Source organism: Macaca thibetana, chromosome 20, assembly GCF_024542745.1.
Source record: "Macaca thibetana thibetana isolate TM-01 chromosome 20, ASM2454274v1, whole genome shotgun sequence".
In the NCBI taxonomy this organism is placed as follows: domain Eukaryota; kingdom Metazoa; phylum Chordata; class Mammalia; order Primates; family Cercopithecidae; genus Macaca; species Macaca thibetana.
The window spans coordinates 34140711-34159978 of NC_065597.1; the positions used below are offsets into that span (position 1 = coordinate 34140711).

A 19268-nucleotide genomic window follows, 5' to 3' on the forward strand; every position below is an offset into this window, starting at 1 on the left:
GGACTGAGACAGGATATTCAGAATCCCCACTTCAATTTGACATTATACTGGATGTACTAACCAGAGATATGAAACAAGAAAAAGAAATGAAAAAAGTATAAGGATTAAAAATAAAGAAATAAAATGGCCGTCATTCAGCTGTAGGACTGATTGTGTATGCAGAAAATCCTTAAGTCTTTACAGATTAAATTTTAAAATGAATAAGTAAGTTTAAAACTTACTGGATATGTGAACAGTTTGCAAAAAGCAATTGCTTTTTTTTTTTTTTTTTTTTTTTTTTTTTTTTTGAGACAGAGTCTCGCTCTGTCTCCCAGGATGGAGTGCAGTGGCGCGATACAGGCTCACTACAACCTCCGCTTCCCGGGTTCAAGCAATTCTCCTGCCTCAGCCTCCCAAGTAGCTGGGATTACAGGTGCCCACCACCACACTGGGTTTTTTTTTTATTTTTAGTAGAGACAGAGTTTCACCATGTTGGCCAGGCTGGTCTCGAACTCCTAACTTCAAGTGATCTACCCTTCTCGGCCTCATAAAGTGCTGGCATTACAGGTGTGAGCCCCCGCACCCAGCCAAAAATCAACTGCATTAAATAAAACCACAGTGCAATACCATTACATGTCCGCTACAACAGCTAAAATGGAAAAGAAAGTATGCAGTATTGGCAAGGTTGTGGATGGAGCTCTGAGAACCCTCATACATTGCTGGTGGGAGTGTAAATGGATGCAATCACTTCAGAAATTGGGCAGTATCTACTAAAATTGAGCACGTGCCCACCCTGTGACCCAGCAATTCCACCCCTCAGTAGTTACCCAACAGAAATGTGTATATGTGTTCACTGAAATACATGTATACAAATGTTCATGGCGGCACTATTCAAAATAGTCCCAAACTGGACACAGTCTCAATGTGCAACTGTAGAAAGGACAAATAAGTTCTGGTGTATTCAAATAATGGAAAAGTAATAAAAAATGAAAACGAACAAACCACACAAAAAACCATAATGAATTTCATAAACATAACCATGAGTGAAGGAATCCAGGCATAAGAGTATTGAATCACTGTGTGATTCAACTGATGTAAACTCCCAAAACAGATGAAACTAATGGATGTTGTTAGAAGTCAAGGTAGTGCTTAACTCTGGGGACGACGGCGGGGTTGGTGGCCAGGAGGGGACATGAGGGGGCTTATGCTGGTCCTGGCTACATACGTGTGTTCAGTGTGTGATAATTCAATGACATGTACATTTAGGATCGTGACCTCCTCTATATCCTCTTGTAGGTGCGTGTGTGTACCGGTGCCACATACATAAGTTAAAAATACATTTGGGGGAAGATAGTAATTATACAAAGGGACTTTCTGGGGTTCGGCCAATGTTCTATTTCTTGATCTGGGTGTAGGAAACCAAGGTATGTTCAATTTGTGGAATTTCGTTGAACTGTATGTATGCGTGGGATGAGTGCACTTTTCTGCATGTAGGTTACACTTCAAAATAGAGGTTTTTAAAAATGCAAACAATCCACATTTTAGAAGGATACACAAATCAGGAGAGACAATAATCGTATCAGAATGGTTACTCATGGGCAAGGGAGTGGGCCATGGAGACTCAGCTATGGAGAAGGTTCAAAGCCCTCATGGCCTGGTGTCCCGCTCTCCCCCAAGGTCTGGCTGCCATCGCTTCCCTCTATTCCTGTCACCTGCATTGTGCCTGCCACGCCCACCCAGCTCCCCTTCCCCAGGCACCTTGCAGCAGTTCCAGCAATCCTGCATGTTGATCCAGTAGTTCTTGTGGTTCCAGAGGCTTTCGATGCCCAGGAAGCGCTCGTCCTGGGTGCTGTAGCTATGTCCTGTGAATGCATCAATGAAGAAGTTCTCAGGCACCTCGCGCTTCCCCGATAGCACAAGGACCCAGGAGTGCACCCGCAGGCCATGCAGGGCATCCGGCTTTGCCTTCTCCGCCTCCTGCCAAGGAAAGGTGGGTGACTATGAGTCAGATGGCTGGAAGAGGAGTGTCAGGGGCCCAGACATCTCCCTGGGGCTGGGCTCTGATGCAGACGGCACCATCAACTGGAGTGTGACGGCCCACCTCATCTCCCATCACCCAACCGCTGAGCCCATTTGTAAAATCAAAACAATGGGAGAGTCTGACTAGATCTGTGGTTTACAAATTGGACTCTTTGGGGCACTGGGCATCTGGGGGTTACCGGCTTTATATGTCGTGACTTTGGGTGAGGTTTCATCCACAGAAAGGAAATGGGAGACCAAGCAGCTTCCTTATCTGCCTCCCTCTGAGAGAACTGTGACTGTTCATTGTTATGTATAAATAGGTCTGGACCAGAAGAGAAGCTCAAGGAATACTCTATGGAAGGAAAGGAAAGAAGGGAGGGGGGAAAGAGGATTGGAGGAAGGATAGGAGTGTGGAGTTGAAAGAAGAGATGGGAGATGGGTGGAAGGATGGCTGGCAGGACGGATGAGAGGACTGATGGCAGGACAGATGGATAGGAGGATGGATGGATGGGAGGATGGATGGATAGGAGGATGGATGGATGGGAGGATGGATGGATGGGATGATGGATGGGAGGATGGGTGGATGGGAGGATGGATGGATGGATGGGTGAGAGGATGGATGGATGGGAGGATGGATGGATGGGAGGATGGATGGGAGGAGAAATGGGAGGATGGATGGGAGGATGGTGGGATGGATGGATGGAAGGATGGATGGGAGGATGGATGGGAAGATGGCTGGATGGGAGGATGGATAGATGAGAGGATGGATGGATGGGAGGATGGACAGATGGGAGGGTGGATGGATGGGAGGATGGTGGGAGGATGGATGGATGGGAGGATGGATAAATGGGAGGATGGGTGAGAGGATGGATGGATGGGAGGATGGACGGAGGGGAGGATGGATGGGAGGAGAAATGGGAGGATGGATGGATGGGAGGATGGGTGGATGGGTGGATGGGAGGATGGATGGATGGAAGGATGGAAGGATGGGTGAGAGGATGGATGGATGGGAGGACGGATGGATGGGAGGAGAAATGGGAAGATAGAGGGATGGAGGATGGTGGGAGGATGAATGGATGGAAGGATGGATGGGAGGATGGATGGATGGGAGGATGGATGGTTGGGAGGATGGATGGGTGGGAGGATGGATGAGTGGGAGGATGGGTGGATGGGAGGATGGGTGGATGGGAGGAAGGATGGGTGGAAGGATGGGTGGGAAGATGGATGGGTGGGAGGATGGATGGATGGGAGGATGGATGGATGGATGGGAGGATGGATGGGAGAATGGATGAGAGGATGGATGGGAGGATGGAGTGGGACAATGGATGGATGGGAGAATAGGTGGGTAGGAGGGTGGATAGATGGGAGGATAGATGGATGGGAGGATGAATGAGAGGAGAAATGGGAGGATGGATGGGAGGATGGTGGGAGGATGGATGGGAGGATGGATGGGAGGAGAGATCGGAGGATGGATGAGAGGATGGATGGATGGGAGGATGATGGATGGGAGGAGAAATGGGAGGATGGATGGATGGGAGGATGGGTGGGAGGATGGATGGGTGGGAGGATGGATGGATGGAAGGATGGATGGATGGATAGATGGATGGGAGGATGGATGGATGGGAGGATGGATGGGAGGAGAGATCAGAGGATGAATGGGAGGATGGATGGATGGATGGATGGGCAGATGGGAAGATGGATGGGAGGATGGATGGGAGGAGAGATAGGAGGATGAATGGATGGGAGAGTGTGTGCAGGTATATCCCCAGTAAGAGTCTAAAGCAAAGAGGACACCAGAGCTGCCTAGCATAGAATGGGCTACCCCAGGCAGTACAGTGCCCTGATGTTAGGAGTCCATCATGAGAAGCTGGCTGACCACCAGTGGGAGATTCCTGCAGGGCGGGGTAGAGGTCGGGGGTGATTGTGAGGTGGACCTAGTTGGGGGGTCCATACACACATCCCTTCCATGACTTGTGCCTCTTTTCCCATCCCTAGCAGTCATTTCTCGATAGTTGAGCCCAGGGGTTTGAGGCTGAGGACCCACCATGAGGCGCTCCTCCTCCTCCCTCAGCTGCTTCTTCTCCTGGGCTCTGATCTCCTGCTGCTTCTTTACCTCTTGCTCCTGCTCAAACCTGCTGCACAGGTCCCTGGGGGGTCTGATGGTGTATTTCTTAGGCAGAACCTTTTCCTCCTTCTGGATGGTCTGTCACCCAAAAGAAGAGGAAGGGTCAGTGGCCCTGCATCCCCCCTTCACACATGCAACTCCAAGAGGTGAGACTTGCCCAGCCAGTCCCTCGGACCAGGGGATGGCAGCTACTCCTGTAGCCTGTGGCCTTTCTGGCCCTAAATGCAGAGGGAGCCCCAGCTCCAGCTCCCTGACCTTGGGAGGTCCTCTCACATCTCTGAATCTCAGGTTCATGGTGTGAGAATAATAGGAACTTTCTCCCCAGCCTCTTTCTGAGAAGTGAAGACAGAAAAAATGCGCGAGGGAGGTACCCGTCAGGGCCAGGAGCTCAGGAGGTGTGGCTTTCTCCTCTTCAATCCTCACTACCCATCCTAGCCATGACCTGGGTCTGATCCAGAAGTGGGGAGAATTGTCAGGAGTTGGATTTTTCAGATCTTGTCATCAGAGGGCCTCATATGTTGACTGTAAGAATTTGTTGGGCCAGGAAGGAGAATAAACTCTGTGTGTGTGAGTGTGTGTGTGTGTGTGTGTGTGTGTACACATGTACACTTGCGTGTGTACAAATATGTGCTAGGTGGTAAGAAGTGTTCCCAGGAAAGTGCACTGCAGAGGCTGCAGAAGTGGGCCTGTGATAGTTATGAAGGAGAAATAGTGAATCTCCAGGGTTTCAAGTTCACCTGACCCGGGCTTCAGTTCCTGAGCCTCCATTTTCCCGCTGTGTGACTTTGGCCACATTATGTTACCTTTTGATTTCATCAACATACTCATCTGTAAAATAAAAGTGACAATACCTACCACACTGGGCCATCATGGGGAGCAACAAGCGCAATGGACATAAAAGTGGATTTTAAACCCGAAAATTCTCTGCATCTGTTTGTTATTGATATAACGTTAATCATTAAGCTTTTGGCTGAGCTGAGAGGGCTGAGATGCCCAGGTGGGAGCTCAGAGGCTCCTTTTTTTTTTTTTTTTTTTTTCTTTTGGGCCAGAGTATCCCTCTGTTGCCCAGGCTGGAGTGTAATGGTGCAATCTCAGCTCACTGCAACCTCCACCTCCCAGGTTCAAGCGATTCTCCTGGCTCAGCACCCGGAGTAGCTGGGTTTACAGGCATGTACCACCATGCCCAGCTAATTTTTATATTTTAGTAGAGATGGGGTTTTGCCATGTTGGCCAGGCTGGTCTGGAACTCCTGGGCTCAAGTGGTCCACCTGCCTCAGCCTCCCAAAATGCTGAGATTACAGGTATGAGCCACCGTGCCCAGCCCGAGGCTTTTGAAGCCAAAAGCCATGGCGGAGCTCATGCTCCCTCTTCTCTTGGGGAGGCGGGCCTGAGAGAGCAAGGCTCTTCTTGTGCCTCCCCTTCTATCTCACCCTTCTCCCACCAGAGCACCCACCCTGGGGTCCCTGGGTGCTCACCCAAGTATAACACAGCTACACAGTGATCCTGCTGGGTGCCTCAGGCCCCTGGATCCCCATCCCCAAGCTGCAGACACCCACAGGAGCCTGACCCTGATCCCAGAGTCCTGGAATTAATCCACGTCATGTAGAGCATTTTCTGTCTGTAGTATGACTGTTGTCTAAATGTAAAGACATGCATTTGTGATTCTGATATTCATTTCAGAGTGTTTCTTGTGTCTGTAGCAGCCTCTGGTCCTTATGGAATTCTTAATGAGCAAATCTAAAAGCACAGCCACCAGCCACTGAAGGGTTGGTGATTTTCTTTTTTTTCTTTTTTCTTTTTGCTATTAAAAAGGGGCCTGAAGGCCAGGCACCGTGGCTCATGCCTATAATCCCAGCACTTTGGAAGGCTGAGGCAGGACGATTGCTTGAGTCCAGGAGTTCACAACAAGCCTGGACAACATAGTGAGAACCTACAAAAAACAAACAAAATTAGCTGGCCATCGTGGTACATGCCTGTAGTCTCAGCCACTTGGGCGGCTGAGGTTGCAGTGGTCTGAGATCATGCCACTGCACTCTAGCTTTGGGTGACAGAGTAGGAGAGACCCCATCTCAAAAAAAAAGCAGGGTGGTGGGGGGCTTTTTACCTCGGGAGTGTGGGACTGAGAACCAAATGTCTGTCCACTTGTCTGTTATTTTTTATTTATTATTTGAGATGGAGTCTTGCTCTGTCACCCAGGCTGGAATGCAGTGACACAATCTCAGTTTACCGCAGCCTTTACCTCCCGGGTCCAAGTGATTCTCCTGTCTCAGCCTCCTGAGTAACTGGGACTACAGGCACATGCCACCACGCCTGGCTAAATTTTTTGTATTTTTGGTAGAGACGGGGTTTCGCCATATTGGCCAGGCTGGTCTCGAACTCCTGACCTCAAGTGATTCACTCGCCTAGGACTCCCAAAGTGCTGGGATTACAGGCGTGAGCCACCACACCCGGCCTATTTTCTTATATAAAAATGGCTGGCTGGATTTTTATCAAATGCATAGGGTAAATTTGGAATCATTTGACTTAAGATATAAGCTATGTGGCATTCATAAAATTTACCAAGCAGGGAGCATAGTAACTGAAAACTGAGTTACAACAGACAGAGAAGAACAGCCAGCTTGGAAAACTGGGCTGGATGTGTTAAGACATTGAGGACATAAATCACTGGTGGTTTGAAATATGAACTCCAGGGCAGCGGAAGGGCTGGTGGTGAGGGATCTCTGTCCACGTGGCCAGGGCCGGGGATGAGGCAGCAGGGACGGATGTCTCTAAGAATGGCACGACAGCACCGGGAATGTGCATCCTTTGGGAAACCCAGGCAGCTCGAGCCCGACCATACCTCCTTGGGCTTCACAGTGAGTGGGCACACCTCCCGCGTCAGGTCCATGTGGCACAGGTCCAGCGAGCCGTAGCCGTTGACGCAGTAAGCATCATAGCCGGAGCCAATGAGCATGGAGCAGAGCATCGTGCTGAAGTCAAAGCAGTTCCCCTTCTGGTAGTTGAGCACAGTGGTCGAGGAGTACAGGTGCGAGGGCTGGTCATAGTGGGACGGACGGTCAGCACAGCTGGGGCTCCACTGCCCCAGCCTGTCCTCCCCACCGGTCACAGCCCACCACCTGTCAGGGCGGGGAGCCAGGACCAATGCACAGGCTGGACCTGCTTTGGGCCCCTAACCCTTGTGGGGTCAGGGAGCCTGCTAAGAATGGAATGAAAACCAGACACCATGCCATTCACATTTGCCTGTCATTTGAAGGGGCTATGGACTTCCTGATAGAGAAAACCTTTTGGACTGTAAAAGTGTCTGATCTAATGCCCTCTGATTGGTAAGTTTACTGTTTCACTCCAATGTTCCCCTTTCCTTTGATCCCTACCTTTCCTCCTCCTCCCTTTATCAGTTCTCCACTGTTGACCTCGCCCTTTCTTCCTCCCTCCCTCTATTCTGAAGGAGAAGCTGATGGAGTTGATCAGAAGCCCAAAGATGGGGTTAGGGTCATGGGTAGCTGGGCCTCCCTTCTCTTTCCTGCACCTCTTGAAGCCATGGCAGGGAAGCTCTGAACGCAAAGGAGAAAAGAGGTGGGAACCAGAAGCCCAGGCTTGCTGTGTGTCCTCAGGCAAGTGGCTGTCTCTCTCTGGGCCTGTTTGCCCTTAGGGCCCTGAGAGGCTGTGCCCTGAGTCTGGCTGAACTTCCTTTTCCCAGACCATGCCTGGCATCCCATTGAAGGAAATAATGTACACAGTGATCAGTTTCCAAGGAAAAGTGCCTTGAATCTGCTTAGGTCAGCAAACTACCAAAAATAAAAACCCAGGATATACTAGGCCCCTGCTTGAATAGCCAATGCCTGTTTGTCAGCCTCCTCCTTACCGCCTTAGCTGCCCTCACTCAAACCAAAAAAGTTTAGCCTAAGATAAAAGTTTACTAGTTTGCTAAATAGCTGGCTTTGTCTCGCTCTGTCGGAGTCTCACTCTGTCCGAGTCTCGCTCTGTCGCCCAGGCTGGAATGCAGTGGCCGGATCTCAGCTCACTGCAAGCTCCGCCTCCTGGGTTTACGCCATTCTCCTGCCTCAGCCTCCCGAGTAGCTGTTCTTATCAGCCTGCCCAGTTACCTAGGTCGTAAGTCAAATACTTAAAGAGCCCCTGAGCTAACTAGGATTGCAATGCATTGCGGGTTGCAACAAAATGCCGCAAAACCACCCTAGAAAAAACACCTAAAGCCCCTGCCTAACAATCAATAGGCGATGTCTGGGAAGATTGTGGCCCCATAGTACTTAGCCTGTGAAGAACCAGGGGAGGGACCTGCGCACTAGGGGATAAAATGCCTGTTAAAACTGTGCTGGGTGTGTCTGCCTATCAGACACCCAATCTTGCGAGACCATCATTCAAAGTCTCACTTTCACTGTTCTCCAGGTCTCTATGTCCATTTTTTTTTTTTTTTTGAGATGGGAGTTTTGCTCTTGTCACTCAGGCTGGAGTGCAATGGCGCCATCTCGGCTCACTGCAACCTCCGCTTCCCAGGTTCAAGTGATTATCCTGCCTCAGCCTCCCCAGTAGCTAGGATTACAGGCACACGCCACCACATCCCGCTAATTGTTGTATTTGTAATAGAGACGAGGTTTCACCATGTTGGTCAGGCTGGTCTCGAACTCCTGACCTTGTGATCCACCCACCTTGCCGCGCCCGGCCTCTAACTCCATTCTTTGGGTTTGGATGGGTGAGTTTGTTTCTCACACCATCTTAGTCCTAGTGGGCTCAGGCATGCAGCCTGTGAGTGGCGCTTACCGGCTTGAGGGGGTCAGGCAGGGGCACCATGGTGAGGAAGTCAGAGACAAACTGGGCACAGCTGTCCCAGTTGTAGAGCTCGGGGTAGGGCATCAGTGTGGGCCGGAGGGTTGTGCTCACGAACTTCTGCAAGGAAAGAGATGGTGCCAGTGGGGTCATGGCAGTAAAAACCTCTGAGATCCAGTGTTGGGGCCTTGTCCGAATCCACAGGGGGACCCTAGAGGCCCGAGCAAATGCAGGAGGCCAGGCCCACATGCCCTGGGGTGGCAGAGCAGCCCTTGGCTGGGAAGGTGACACCCAGATCTGGTGCATGGCAGCCATCAGTGGCGCAGTGGCAATGACTGGGAGGCCCCCATCACGTTGCCAGCACCTGGAGACAGCACAAGCATATTCTGGATCTGGACTTTGAAGAGCTTTGAAGTTTTGCCGCCTTCAACCCCTAGGGCATCATGGAGACACCTGAGGCCCAGAGCGGGCTTGAGAGCTGCCTGAGGTGACCCAGCAAGTCAGGGCTGAATGAGAAGATCAGGTCTGTTTCCTGGGGTTCCTGGGAGCGCTGTGCTCTCCTCCCAAGAGCGATGCTCTCCCTGGGGCCTACAGAGGTTCTGGGCTGGGGCCAGCTGGTGGCCAGTACAGTCTGAAGCCTCAGAGGTCAGCCTGTCCAGCGAAGGACAGAGAAATAAGACAAACTGGACCAGAACAGGCATAAGAACCTAAGCTCTGGCTTCTTCCTTCCAGCCCTGTGACCCAGAGCATGTGTCTGAGCCTTTCTGGGCCTCAGTTTCTCCATCTGTAGATGGAATGACATGGGATTCATCCAGGGGGTGGGAAACAGCTGCCCATTGGCTGACAGGGACACACAGACCCGCTTTATTTGGCCCATGTGACGATGTTTAGCATTTATGTCAGCTGCCAGCATTTAAAAATCAGAGACTCCCACACAAATCCCCAGTTTCCTCTTAATCAGGTAGCCCCACACCTGTAGTTTCCCTGCAGCAATCAGCAGCTGCCTCTTTAGGCGAGGCATGGGGTCTCCAGGCCACCACCACCCTCCAGGGTACTCTGCACTGAGCCTGCTGAGGCCTGCTGGCATTGGAGTTTATGTTTCCCCCAGACTAGAAGCACTCCAGTCCACAGGAGGTCTGTGATTTGGCCCAGTGCCCTTGGAGAACCCACCCCACTTCCCTGTGCCCTCTGCTCTCCAGCCCCAGGCTCCCTGGCCCTGCCCTCAACATGCCAGCCTTACAGGCACTTCGCACTCGTTCAGGGGGTGCAGGAAGAGGGGCACGCGATCCGGGCACAGATGGCTGTACTGGCGGGAAAAGTTGTCTGCCACCTGCAGCAGGTGCTCCTCCTTGGGTGTGTTGGTTTTGTAGGAAACAGGCAGCTTGGAGATGTCAATAGTGTCCTTGGTAAAGGCCCTGTGCCACAAGAGGGACGGCATTAGGGAAGCCATGCCTGGTACTCAGGAGCCCTGGTTCCACTGAGTTGCCATTGGCTCTATCCCTTCCTCATTTAATCCTCACAGCTACTGAGAAAGCAGGTATCATTAACATCTGCTTATTTATTTATTATTTATTTATTTATTTATTTATATTTAAGAGACAGGTCTTGCTCTGTTGCCCAGGCTGGAGTGCGGTAGCACAGTCATAGCTCACTGCAGCCTTGAACTCCTGGGCTTAAGTGACCCTCCCACCTCAGCCTCCCAAGTAGCTGGGACTAGAGGCACCACCACACCTGGCTAATTTTTGTATTTTTTGTCGAGATAGATGGGGGTCTCGCTATGTTGCCCGGGCTGGTCTCAAACTCCTGGTCTCAAGCGATCCTCCCACCTCTTCCTTCTAAAGTGCTGGGACTACAGATGTGAGCCACAGCGCCCGGCCAGCACCTGCACTTTTAGACAGATAAAGGCACTGAGGCACCGAGAGGCTGAGTGACTTGCCCAAGGTCACACAGCTAGTCGGGGGAGCGTGGACACTCGGCCCAGGCCATTTGAAAGCAGAAAGCCTTCACTCTTAACTGGTCACCCTGCCAGACCAGTCGCCACCACTCTGCCTGGGTCTCCCTGTGCCCAGCCCCGGTCTGCCCTTGCCAAGGCCCCCACATTGCCACACTCACGGGAGCTCCGCTGAGATGGGGATCTGGATCTCCGACAGCTTCTTCTCCAGGTCTCTGAGCATCTCCTGTGTCAAGGTGGTTTCCTCCTTCCGCACCTCAACTGGCCTCATCATTTTCTCGGTCCTCGCCCATTCAGCCCGCTTGGCCGCCTCCTCCCGCTCTGCCTCCTCCTCCTCCTCCACCTTCTCCCTCAGGACCTCCATTCTGGAGCGTCTCTGGCTGTCTGGAGACAGAATGTCTCTGTGGGGAAGGGGAAGTATACGCCATGGCTGACTGTCAGACCAGGCAGGAGCCACCAACACCACTGGGGCATCCCTGGGAGGCCTGGGAGATGGTTTTGGGGAGGTGTAGAGCACATAGGAAGGCAGTGATTCCCTCTTTGACTTCCTTTCAAACATGGAGAAGGTCTCTGTTTGGTGCTACCCCATCTGTAACACCTTTCTAATCCTGGCAAATATTCCTTTACAACAAAGACAAAGCAGGCCTCCGGCTGGAAGCCATCATCAGGACAGGACAGGGCAGGACACATGTCAATTTGCTTTAAGTATATTTGACAGTTATCCTTTTTTAAATTTTTTATGTTTTTGAGACAAGGTCTCACTCTGTCACCCAGGCTTGGAGTGCAGTAGCGCAAACATGGCTCACTGCAGCTTCAAACCCCCAGGCTCAAGCAATCCTCCCACCTCAGCCTCCCCAGTAGCTGAGACCACAGGCACGCACCACCACACCTGGCTATATTTTTTTTTTTTTTTTTTTTTGGTAGAGACAGGGTCTGGCTATGTTGCCCAGGCTTAAATTCCTGGCCTCAAGTGATCTTCCTGCTTTGGCCTCCCAAAGTGCTGGGATTACCGGCATGAGCCATTGTGCCAGCTGACAGTTATCAATGACAAGTACTGCTAATGCTGTGGGGACTACTATAGTATTGTCACGTTTCCTATTTAAATAAATGAATTGGCTGTGTGCGGTGGCTCATGCCTGTAGTCCCAGCACTTTGGGAGGCTGAGGCAGGTGGATAACTTGAGGTCAGGAGTTCGAGACCAGCCTGGCCAATATGGCGAAACCCCATCTCTACTAAAAATACAAAAAATTAGCCAGGCATGGTGGTGCACACCTGTAATCCCAGCTATTCAGGAGTCTGAGGCAGGAGAATCACTTGAACCTGGGAGGCGGAGGTTGCAATAAGTCGAGATCACACCACCGCACTCTAGCCTGGGCAACAGAGTGAGACTCCATCTCAGATAAATAATAAATAAATAAATACATGAATAAATAAATTGGTTTAAAGAAAATCCTAACAGTAAGGTAATATGGACTACAACCCACCCAAAAATGAAGACAGCAGGTGAATGATATCTCACCTGACCAAATTGGGAACCAAGGCACAGAGAGTGAAGGTGCGTGCACCAGGGCACACAAACAGGAAGTGGGGGGTGGGGTAACAGAGCCTGCTCTCTCTTGGCCAAGGCCTGTGTCGGCCCAGAGAACAGGCTTCATTCTGTGATCCACGCAGAGACGCCACATGTGTTCACCATATGTCCTGCGACCACAGAGCAGAGCCTCACTGAGCGGGTACTGCTAGTCACCTACCCAAAGATCCAGTCTCCTCTTCTATACGGCAGAAGCCCAGTTGTGTGGGGTCAGCAGTGTGCCTGGTGTGAATTGCTCAGCTTCCCAGATCCTCTTGTAGCTAGAGGTGGCCCTGTGATGTGACCTGGTTCTGGCCAATGAGATGTGGGCAGAAGTGATCGGGGCACCCTCTGCCCTTCTCCTCCTCCCACCTGGAATGTGGAGATAAAGTGGGAGGTGGGGCAGCCCAGGTGAGACCATGAGGTGACCACACATGAGGGCTAAAGTAGCCTGCTAAGGATGGCAGGGCCAAGAGACCGGGGAGCTGTGGTGCCACAGAGGACTGGAGTGCCACCTCCAGCCTTTCCTTATATAAGAAATGTCAGCCTCTATGGGGGTCCCGATCCACACCGCCCAACGCCACCCCAGCTGATGCAGCCTCCCAGCTGGGGTCTTTCTATTTCTCTCCTCCAACATCTGTTTTCCTTATAGTAAACAGGGGTCCGGAGAGGAGGAAAACAAAGGAAACCCACAGGACAAAGGGCGCGAGTAGTGAGGAGAAAAAAGCAGAATCCCCTCGACTTTGTAATCATCCCCCACTTCCCTGGGTGAAGCCAGGAACAAGAGGGCAGAAGGGAGCAGCAGATAAAGGCTGGCCCCATTCCCCACGCCACACCCACGCGGGCCGCCTCGGCCTCTTAGGGAGGTGAGTCACTGGCCACCAGCCAGGACTGAGCCCGGTTGGGGAAACCCTGGCTTTGCCAATAGCTCCTGCTGGACCCTTGGGTCACTGTCTGCGCCTTTCTGTGCCTCAGTTTCTCTTTACAATAGGAAGGGAGGGCAGATATTTTCTGTCCAATTCTGACATTCTGTGTTCTGGGACTCAGGAGGGGATGAATGCTCATCTGGCTGGAGCCCACCCAAGCCCAGGTGGGCCAACAGCATTCAGGACCCCAGATCCTCAGGGGAGAACCTCTAGCCAAGCAGCACTTCCCAGTCATCAGATCCATTTATCGGCCTCTTGGTCCCAGAGAGAATGAGCACAGGGAGGGCAGTCATCACCATTACAAGGCACTTACAGTTTGCTGAACGCCTACTGTGTGCCAGGCCCTGTGCTTAGGGTTGTACGGAGATCATCTCACTTATCCTCTACTGACTCTGTGAGGCAGACACTTAGGACACCCGCTTTGCAGATGAGAAGACTGGGGCCCAGAGAGGTTGAGTGCACTGCTTAAGGTCACAGCTAGTAAGTAGCAGGTCTGGGATTTGAGCCCAAGTATTTCTGGTTGTGAAACCTGTGCATCTCAGGCTAGAAGAGATGTGAGATGGGGAAGTGCTAGAAGGGATGGTGGGGGAGTGGTGGGCAAGGAAAGAAGTAGGATGAAGAGAAAGCCAATGTGTCAGTCCCAGAACACCATCAGAGGCAGAGCTGGGGAGAAGAACCCACAGCACTTTATTCCCTACACAGGTGGCCTCTTCAGCTATAGCCCAGTGTGGGGAAGGCAGTCTTGTCTCAAGGTTCCCTAGATTGGGCCCCAACCCACAGGCCCTTTCCTGTACCCCCTTTCCACCAGCAACTTCCTCCTCCCAACACACATGAACACACACACACACACACACCCCAACAACTTCCCCAGAAAGATCAGGGCTGGAGGCCCCCAGGCAGAAGGAGGCCACCAGCCTCGCCCTCTCCCTGCCAGACAGGGTCCAACCACCCCAAGTCCCTTGCTCCCTCCTCACCCCTCCGAGGACAGCCTGCGCTAGCAGTTAGCCGTCTCCATGGTAACAGCCTGGGACGCTGAAGGCCGGTCCTGGGAGAGGAGGCTTCTGGGAAATGTAGTCTTCCCAGGTTGCATGGGTCCTTGGGCCAGCGGTGCGCTGGTATAGCGGGGCATCAACGTGCTAGTTGTTAACCTTTTCAAAATGGTTGTGAAACACAGCCATTATTAAAAATTAAAAGGGCTGGGCACGGTGGCTCATACTTGTAATCCCAGCACTTTGGGAAGCCGAGGCAGGAGAATCCTTTGAGCCCAGGAGTTCAAAATCAGCCAGGGCAATATATAGTGAGACCTTCTCTTAAAAAAAAAAAAAAAAAGGCCATGGGGTTATTTACACCACAAAAATTAGCAAATGCCAAGACCAGGGCTTTTCCCCTGAGCAAGCCAGTTGTTAAACATCTACCAGCACACCGCAGCCCCTGCCACACGGCATGCCGAATGTGGCCGTGATCCAGACGGACAGAAACCAGTGTGGGGCCTGGAGTAGCTGCCAGCTGTGGTGGACAGAGCCACGTTGCCTTGACTGAGTCCTGGGTTCTAGTCCAGGCCGGGGCTCTGATGTAGAACATTACTTCGAAGTACGGGGAAAACCTATCCATTAGGCTAGTGGCTCGTGAAAATGTTTAATTTCTTTTAAATTCAGAAGAAAAAAATAAGAATAATAATGACTATATAACTATGAATCTTCCCTGAATTATATTTATGTTTATACTAATATAGTTCTAAAATATAATCTTTACTGTTTTATTTTTGGAGGGAGGGGTGCCCAGGCCTTTTTTGGTCAGGGGATAGGGCTGCCAGGAGGGAATCCAGACTGTCACTGTGCTGACAAGGTTGCACAGTTAGTGTTACTGCTAAAAACTTAGGAATTGCCTCAGTTCTCATGAATAGAGAATGATTTTCCCCCTCCCGGTTTGAATATCATGCAGCCATAAAAATAAGCTGTAAAGGATCAATTGCACTGTGGAGAGCTCACCAGAGGGTGTGTGTATTTCAGACTTGGGGCTAAGCAACTCATAATTACCTCTGTGGGGAACTGGCTGGGATGAGGGAGGGAAGTGAGGAGGGAGGAGAAAGGAAAACAGGTGATGTGTTATGCTGGTGGGATGCAGCATAGGCTTCATTTTCTTTTTTCAACCCCATGCAATATTTTATTCCTTTTACATATTTATTCATTCCTTTTTCTCTCCATACCCACTTTCATTTCCCATCTCTATAAGGCAAGAGTTCTGATGCGTATTTTTTTTTCCAAAATGAGTATTATTTTGCATGCTGGTATTTTAAATATATGTTTAATATGAGACTGAATGAATATATCCTTCTGGTTCTTATATTTTCATGAAGGGCTGTGTTTTTAAGATCTCTCCATGTTACTGTGTGGATCCACACTTATTACCTCTTTGTCCTTCCAGTGACGGGCATTCGGTGTCCAAGTGTTCTAGAGGGAGCTTTCAACGTCCCCAGGCACTGATAGTGGTTTAGGTTGTTGCCGGAAACATGGAAAGATCAAACAAATGCTAAACGTGCCCCAGCCCTGAACCAAATTCCTTAAACCCTCATATAAACTCCATAAACCCACCTCCTCGTTATGAACAGACACATCTCCCTTCTTGCTGTCCATCATGAGAATACTACAGCCTTCCCTATGTACGTTTCCCTAATCAATGCTTTGGATGGATACAGATCACCCCTGCTTTTAGTGTTTATTTCTTTGGAATTCCAGCTGGCCCTATCTCTTGACGGTTTGGGGCAGTCTTGAGGGAACTCCCCAGCAAACGCTGGGTGGTCTGGACAAACCACTCAGATTTGCTGCCAACTCCCTTCCATCACAGACAATGCTACACAAGTCTAGAAGAGTCTAGATCTGGAATAATGTTTCTTTAAGATAAACAACCAGTAGCAAGATTCCTGACTCAGTAGAAGCACTATGTTTTTCTCCAGGCAGCTGAAGCAGTCTAGACTCTCCCTGGCTCCCATATCATCCCTCCCGTTGGTACTATCTAGCTTTCTAGTTCATCAGTTTAATAAGGATACAATGAGGTCTCATTGTCATTTCAATCTCAGCTCTCTGATAACTAATGATTTTAAATGTGTCTTCATGAACTAATATGTTAGTTTTAGGTATTTCCTCCTCTGAAAATGACGATGCCACCCTTGTCATGTATTAAATCCCCCAGGTGTCTGTGGGTCTGCCTCTGAGCACTGTTTGCTGTTCCACTGATCTTCTTTCCTATCCCTGCACAGACTCCACGTTACATTTACCAAACTGGCCTTGTAATATCTTTATGTCTAGACGTTAAGTCTTCCTTCTATGCCTTCTTTCTGTTTTTCCTTTTTGAGACAGGGTCTAGGTCTGTCTCCCAGGCTAAAGTGCAGTGGCACGATCTCTATTCACTACAGCCTCCGCCTCCTGTATGCCCTCTTCCATTAAGATTGACTTCGCTATTTGAGGTCTATATGCCTCCATATCAATTTTAAAAGTTTCTGGAGAATTCAAAAAAGTAAAATCAATTAGAATATTTATTTTTTTCCTTTATTTTATTTTATTGTAGAGACAGGGTCTCGCTATGTTGCCCAGGCTGTTCTGGAACTCCTGGGCTCAAGCAATCCTCCTGCTTCAGCCTCCCAAAGTGCTGAAATTAGAGATGTGAGCCACCGTGCCTGCCCCAAGATCTTTATTGTAATTGCATTGAATCCGTTCATTGAGGAAGGATTTATATCTTTTAGTGTTGTCTATCTGACAGCATAGAGCAAAAGAGTCTTCTTGTTTCCTGTGTATTTGCTATGCTGTATTGAAAAAAGACAAGGAATGAAGAGATTTGGGCAGAACAGAGAACCAGGCAGGAGCCATGGCAGAAGGGACCCTCTCTGTGCCCAGGACCTGATGAGATGATGGCCAAGGCAAAGCTCTGACTTCGTCACACTCATTCCGGGCCAGGCAGGCCAGGCACTGTCCTTGCAGGCACTGTCGCATTTATTCATTTCCTTCATCGGCCCTGTGGGGCAGCTGCTGCTATTTCTGTTTTACGGGCTCAGTAGTTGAAGAATTTGCCCAAGAGAAGTTGCGAAGACCGAATTTGAAACTGGTGAACTGAGGTCAGGGTCTGTGCTCCCGCCTGTGATGATGGCCCATCTCCTAGGTTGCTGTTGTTGCTGTGCAATGACGGAGGAACTCCATCCATCCACTCTGGGCTTTGGAGTGTATTTTCACCATAGCCCCCTTGCCCTTATGGGTGCTCAGCTTGGCACTTGGAGCTGCTTTTGCAGGAACCCCAGGTGATGAGGAACTCCAGCCCCTCCGCCCCTGCCTAGCCCCAGGGTGGAGAGCCAGCCAGAAAAGCAGTGCACCCCCAATGCTAGTCACACCTCCTTACTGCCCTCTCCATCTGAGCCAGGAAGCCCAGCCATCAGGGGCTTGTGGTCTTGTTGGTCCCACATCCCACTGAGCAGTTTGGGAAACTCTGTGACCCAGAATTTCCCTTGAGTCTGGGGATTGGGACCAGGTGATAATTGTTATTCTTTTTTCTTCCTCCTCCTTCTTCTTCTTTCTCCTCCTCCTCCCCCTCCTCCTCCTCCCCCTCCTCCTCCTTTTCCCTCCTCCTCCTTCTTCTCCTCTCCTCCTCCTTCTCCTGCTTCTTTCTATTCCTTCTCCTCCTCCTCCTTCTCCTCCTCCTTCTTCCCCTCTCCTCTCCTCCTCCTTCACCTCCTTCTCCTCCTCCTTCTTCTCCTCTCCTCCTCCTCCTTCTCCTCCTCCTCCTTCTTCTCCTCTCCTCTCCTCCTCCTTCACCTCCTTCTTCTCCTCCTTCTTCTCTCCTCCTCCTCCTCCTCCTCCTTCCTTCTCCTCCTCCTCCTCCTTTCTTTAAAAAACATGGTCTCAATTTGTCATCCAGGCTGGAGTGCAGTTATGTCATCATAGCTCACTGCAGTCCTGAACTGCTGGGCTCGAGTGGTCTTCCTGCTTCCTCCTCCAAGGAGCTACCATGCCTAGATAAGTTTTTTGTTTTGGTTTTTTGTTTTGTTTTGTTTTGTTTTTTAAGAGATGGAGTCTTGCTCTGTCGCCAGGCTGGAGTGCAGTGGTGCAATCTCGGCTCACTGCAACCTCTGCCTCCCAGATTCAAGCAATTGTCCTGCCTCAGCCTCCCGAGTAGCTGAGACTACAGGCACATGCTGCCATGCCCGGCTAATTTTTTTTTGTATTTTAGTAGAGACGGGGTTTCATCGTGTTGCCCAAGCTGGTCTTGAACCCCTGGGCTCAAGTAATCTTGCTTTGGCCTCCCAAAGTGCTATGACCACAGGTGTGAGCCACCAAGCCCAGCCAAGGACCAGGTGATAATCCTTAAACTCAGGGACCGAGGAGGGCAACCTGGGGAGGCCTGGCCCTAGTTTCAGCCCAGCCCATGAAGTGACCTTAGTTGGGCAGGTGGCTGGGCCTGTCTGGGCCTCCATTTCTTCGTGCCATTACCCGTGGCTGGTCTTTCTTTAAATCAAGGCGGGGTCGGGGAGCTGACTAACTCCTGCAGAGTCAGTGCGGGGCACTTTATTTCTGTCACCTCATTTAATGCTGTCAGGATGAGGTGAGGACTTGATAATCCCCATTTTATGGAGGGGGAAACTGAGGCTCAGAGAGGTGAAGTAACATGCCCAGGATCACATAGTTCCTAAGCAGCTGAGCCAGGATTTAAGCCCAGACCTATCAGATGGTGGAACAGCTGTTTCTCAGGTTACTAACCCTGAGCCTTTGAGATAAGGGAGTCGAGACCTTGAGCATGAGACACAGATGTCTGTGAGGATAAGCCCCAAAACACACCAAGTTTGTCCACCAGAACTGCTCCTATGGCTCACCTGATGAAATATTCACACCCCAGGATTTCCCTTCCAGGAACACAGCGACTTGCATAAAGCGA

The 19268-nt window shown here is 50.6% G+C and overlaps 2 protein-coding genes across 5 annotated transcripts in view; one reads left to right on the forward strand and one right to left on the reverse strand.

The window, feature by feature from the left end:
• Positions 1-14386, reverse strand: part of DRC7 (dynein regulatory complex subunit 7) — a 36122-nt gene extending 21736 nt beyond the window's left edge. Inside the window, exons 1-8 of one of the 4 annotated variants that reach the window (XM_050772892.1) lie at positions 14327-14386; positions 12608-12798; positions 11021-11260; positions 10149-10323; positions 8903-9028; positions 6966-7160; positions 4046-4204; positions 1738-1956 (exon numbers count right to left, since the gene is read on the reverse strand). In XM_050772892.1, coding sequence (XP_050628849.1) covers positions 1738-1956; positions 4046-4204; positions 6966-7160; positions 8903-9028; positions 10149-10323; positions 11021-11223 — 1077 coding nt within the window. In that variant the 5' untranslated portion in view covers positions 11224-11260; positions 12608-12798; positions 14327-14386. Of the gene's footprint in view, positions 1-1737; positions 1957-4045; positions 4205-6965; positions 7161-8902; positions 9029-10148; positions 10324-11020; positions 11261-12607; positions 12868-14326 lie in introns of those variants that run through there. The other 3 variants (XM_050772891.1, XM_050772894.1, XM_050772893.1) reach the window with 3 other exon arrangements.
• The window catches only part of CIAPIN1 (cytokine induced apoptosis inhibitor 1), a 321083-nt gene that overhangs the window by 26470 nt on the left and 275345 nt on the right, over positions 1-19268 (forward strand). The gene's annotated exons all lie outside the window — the stretch shown is intronic.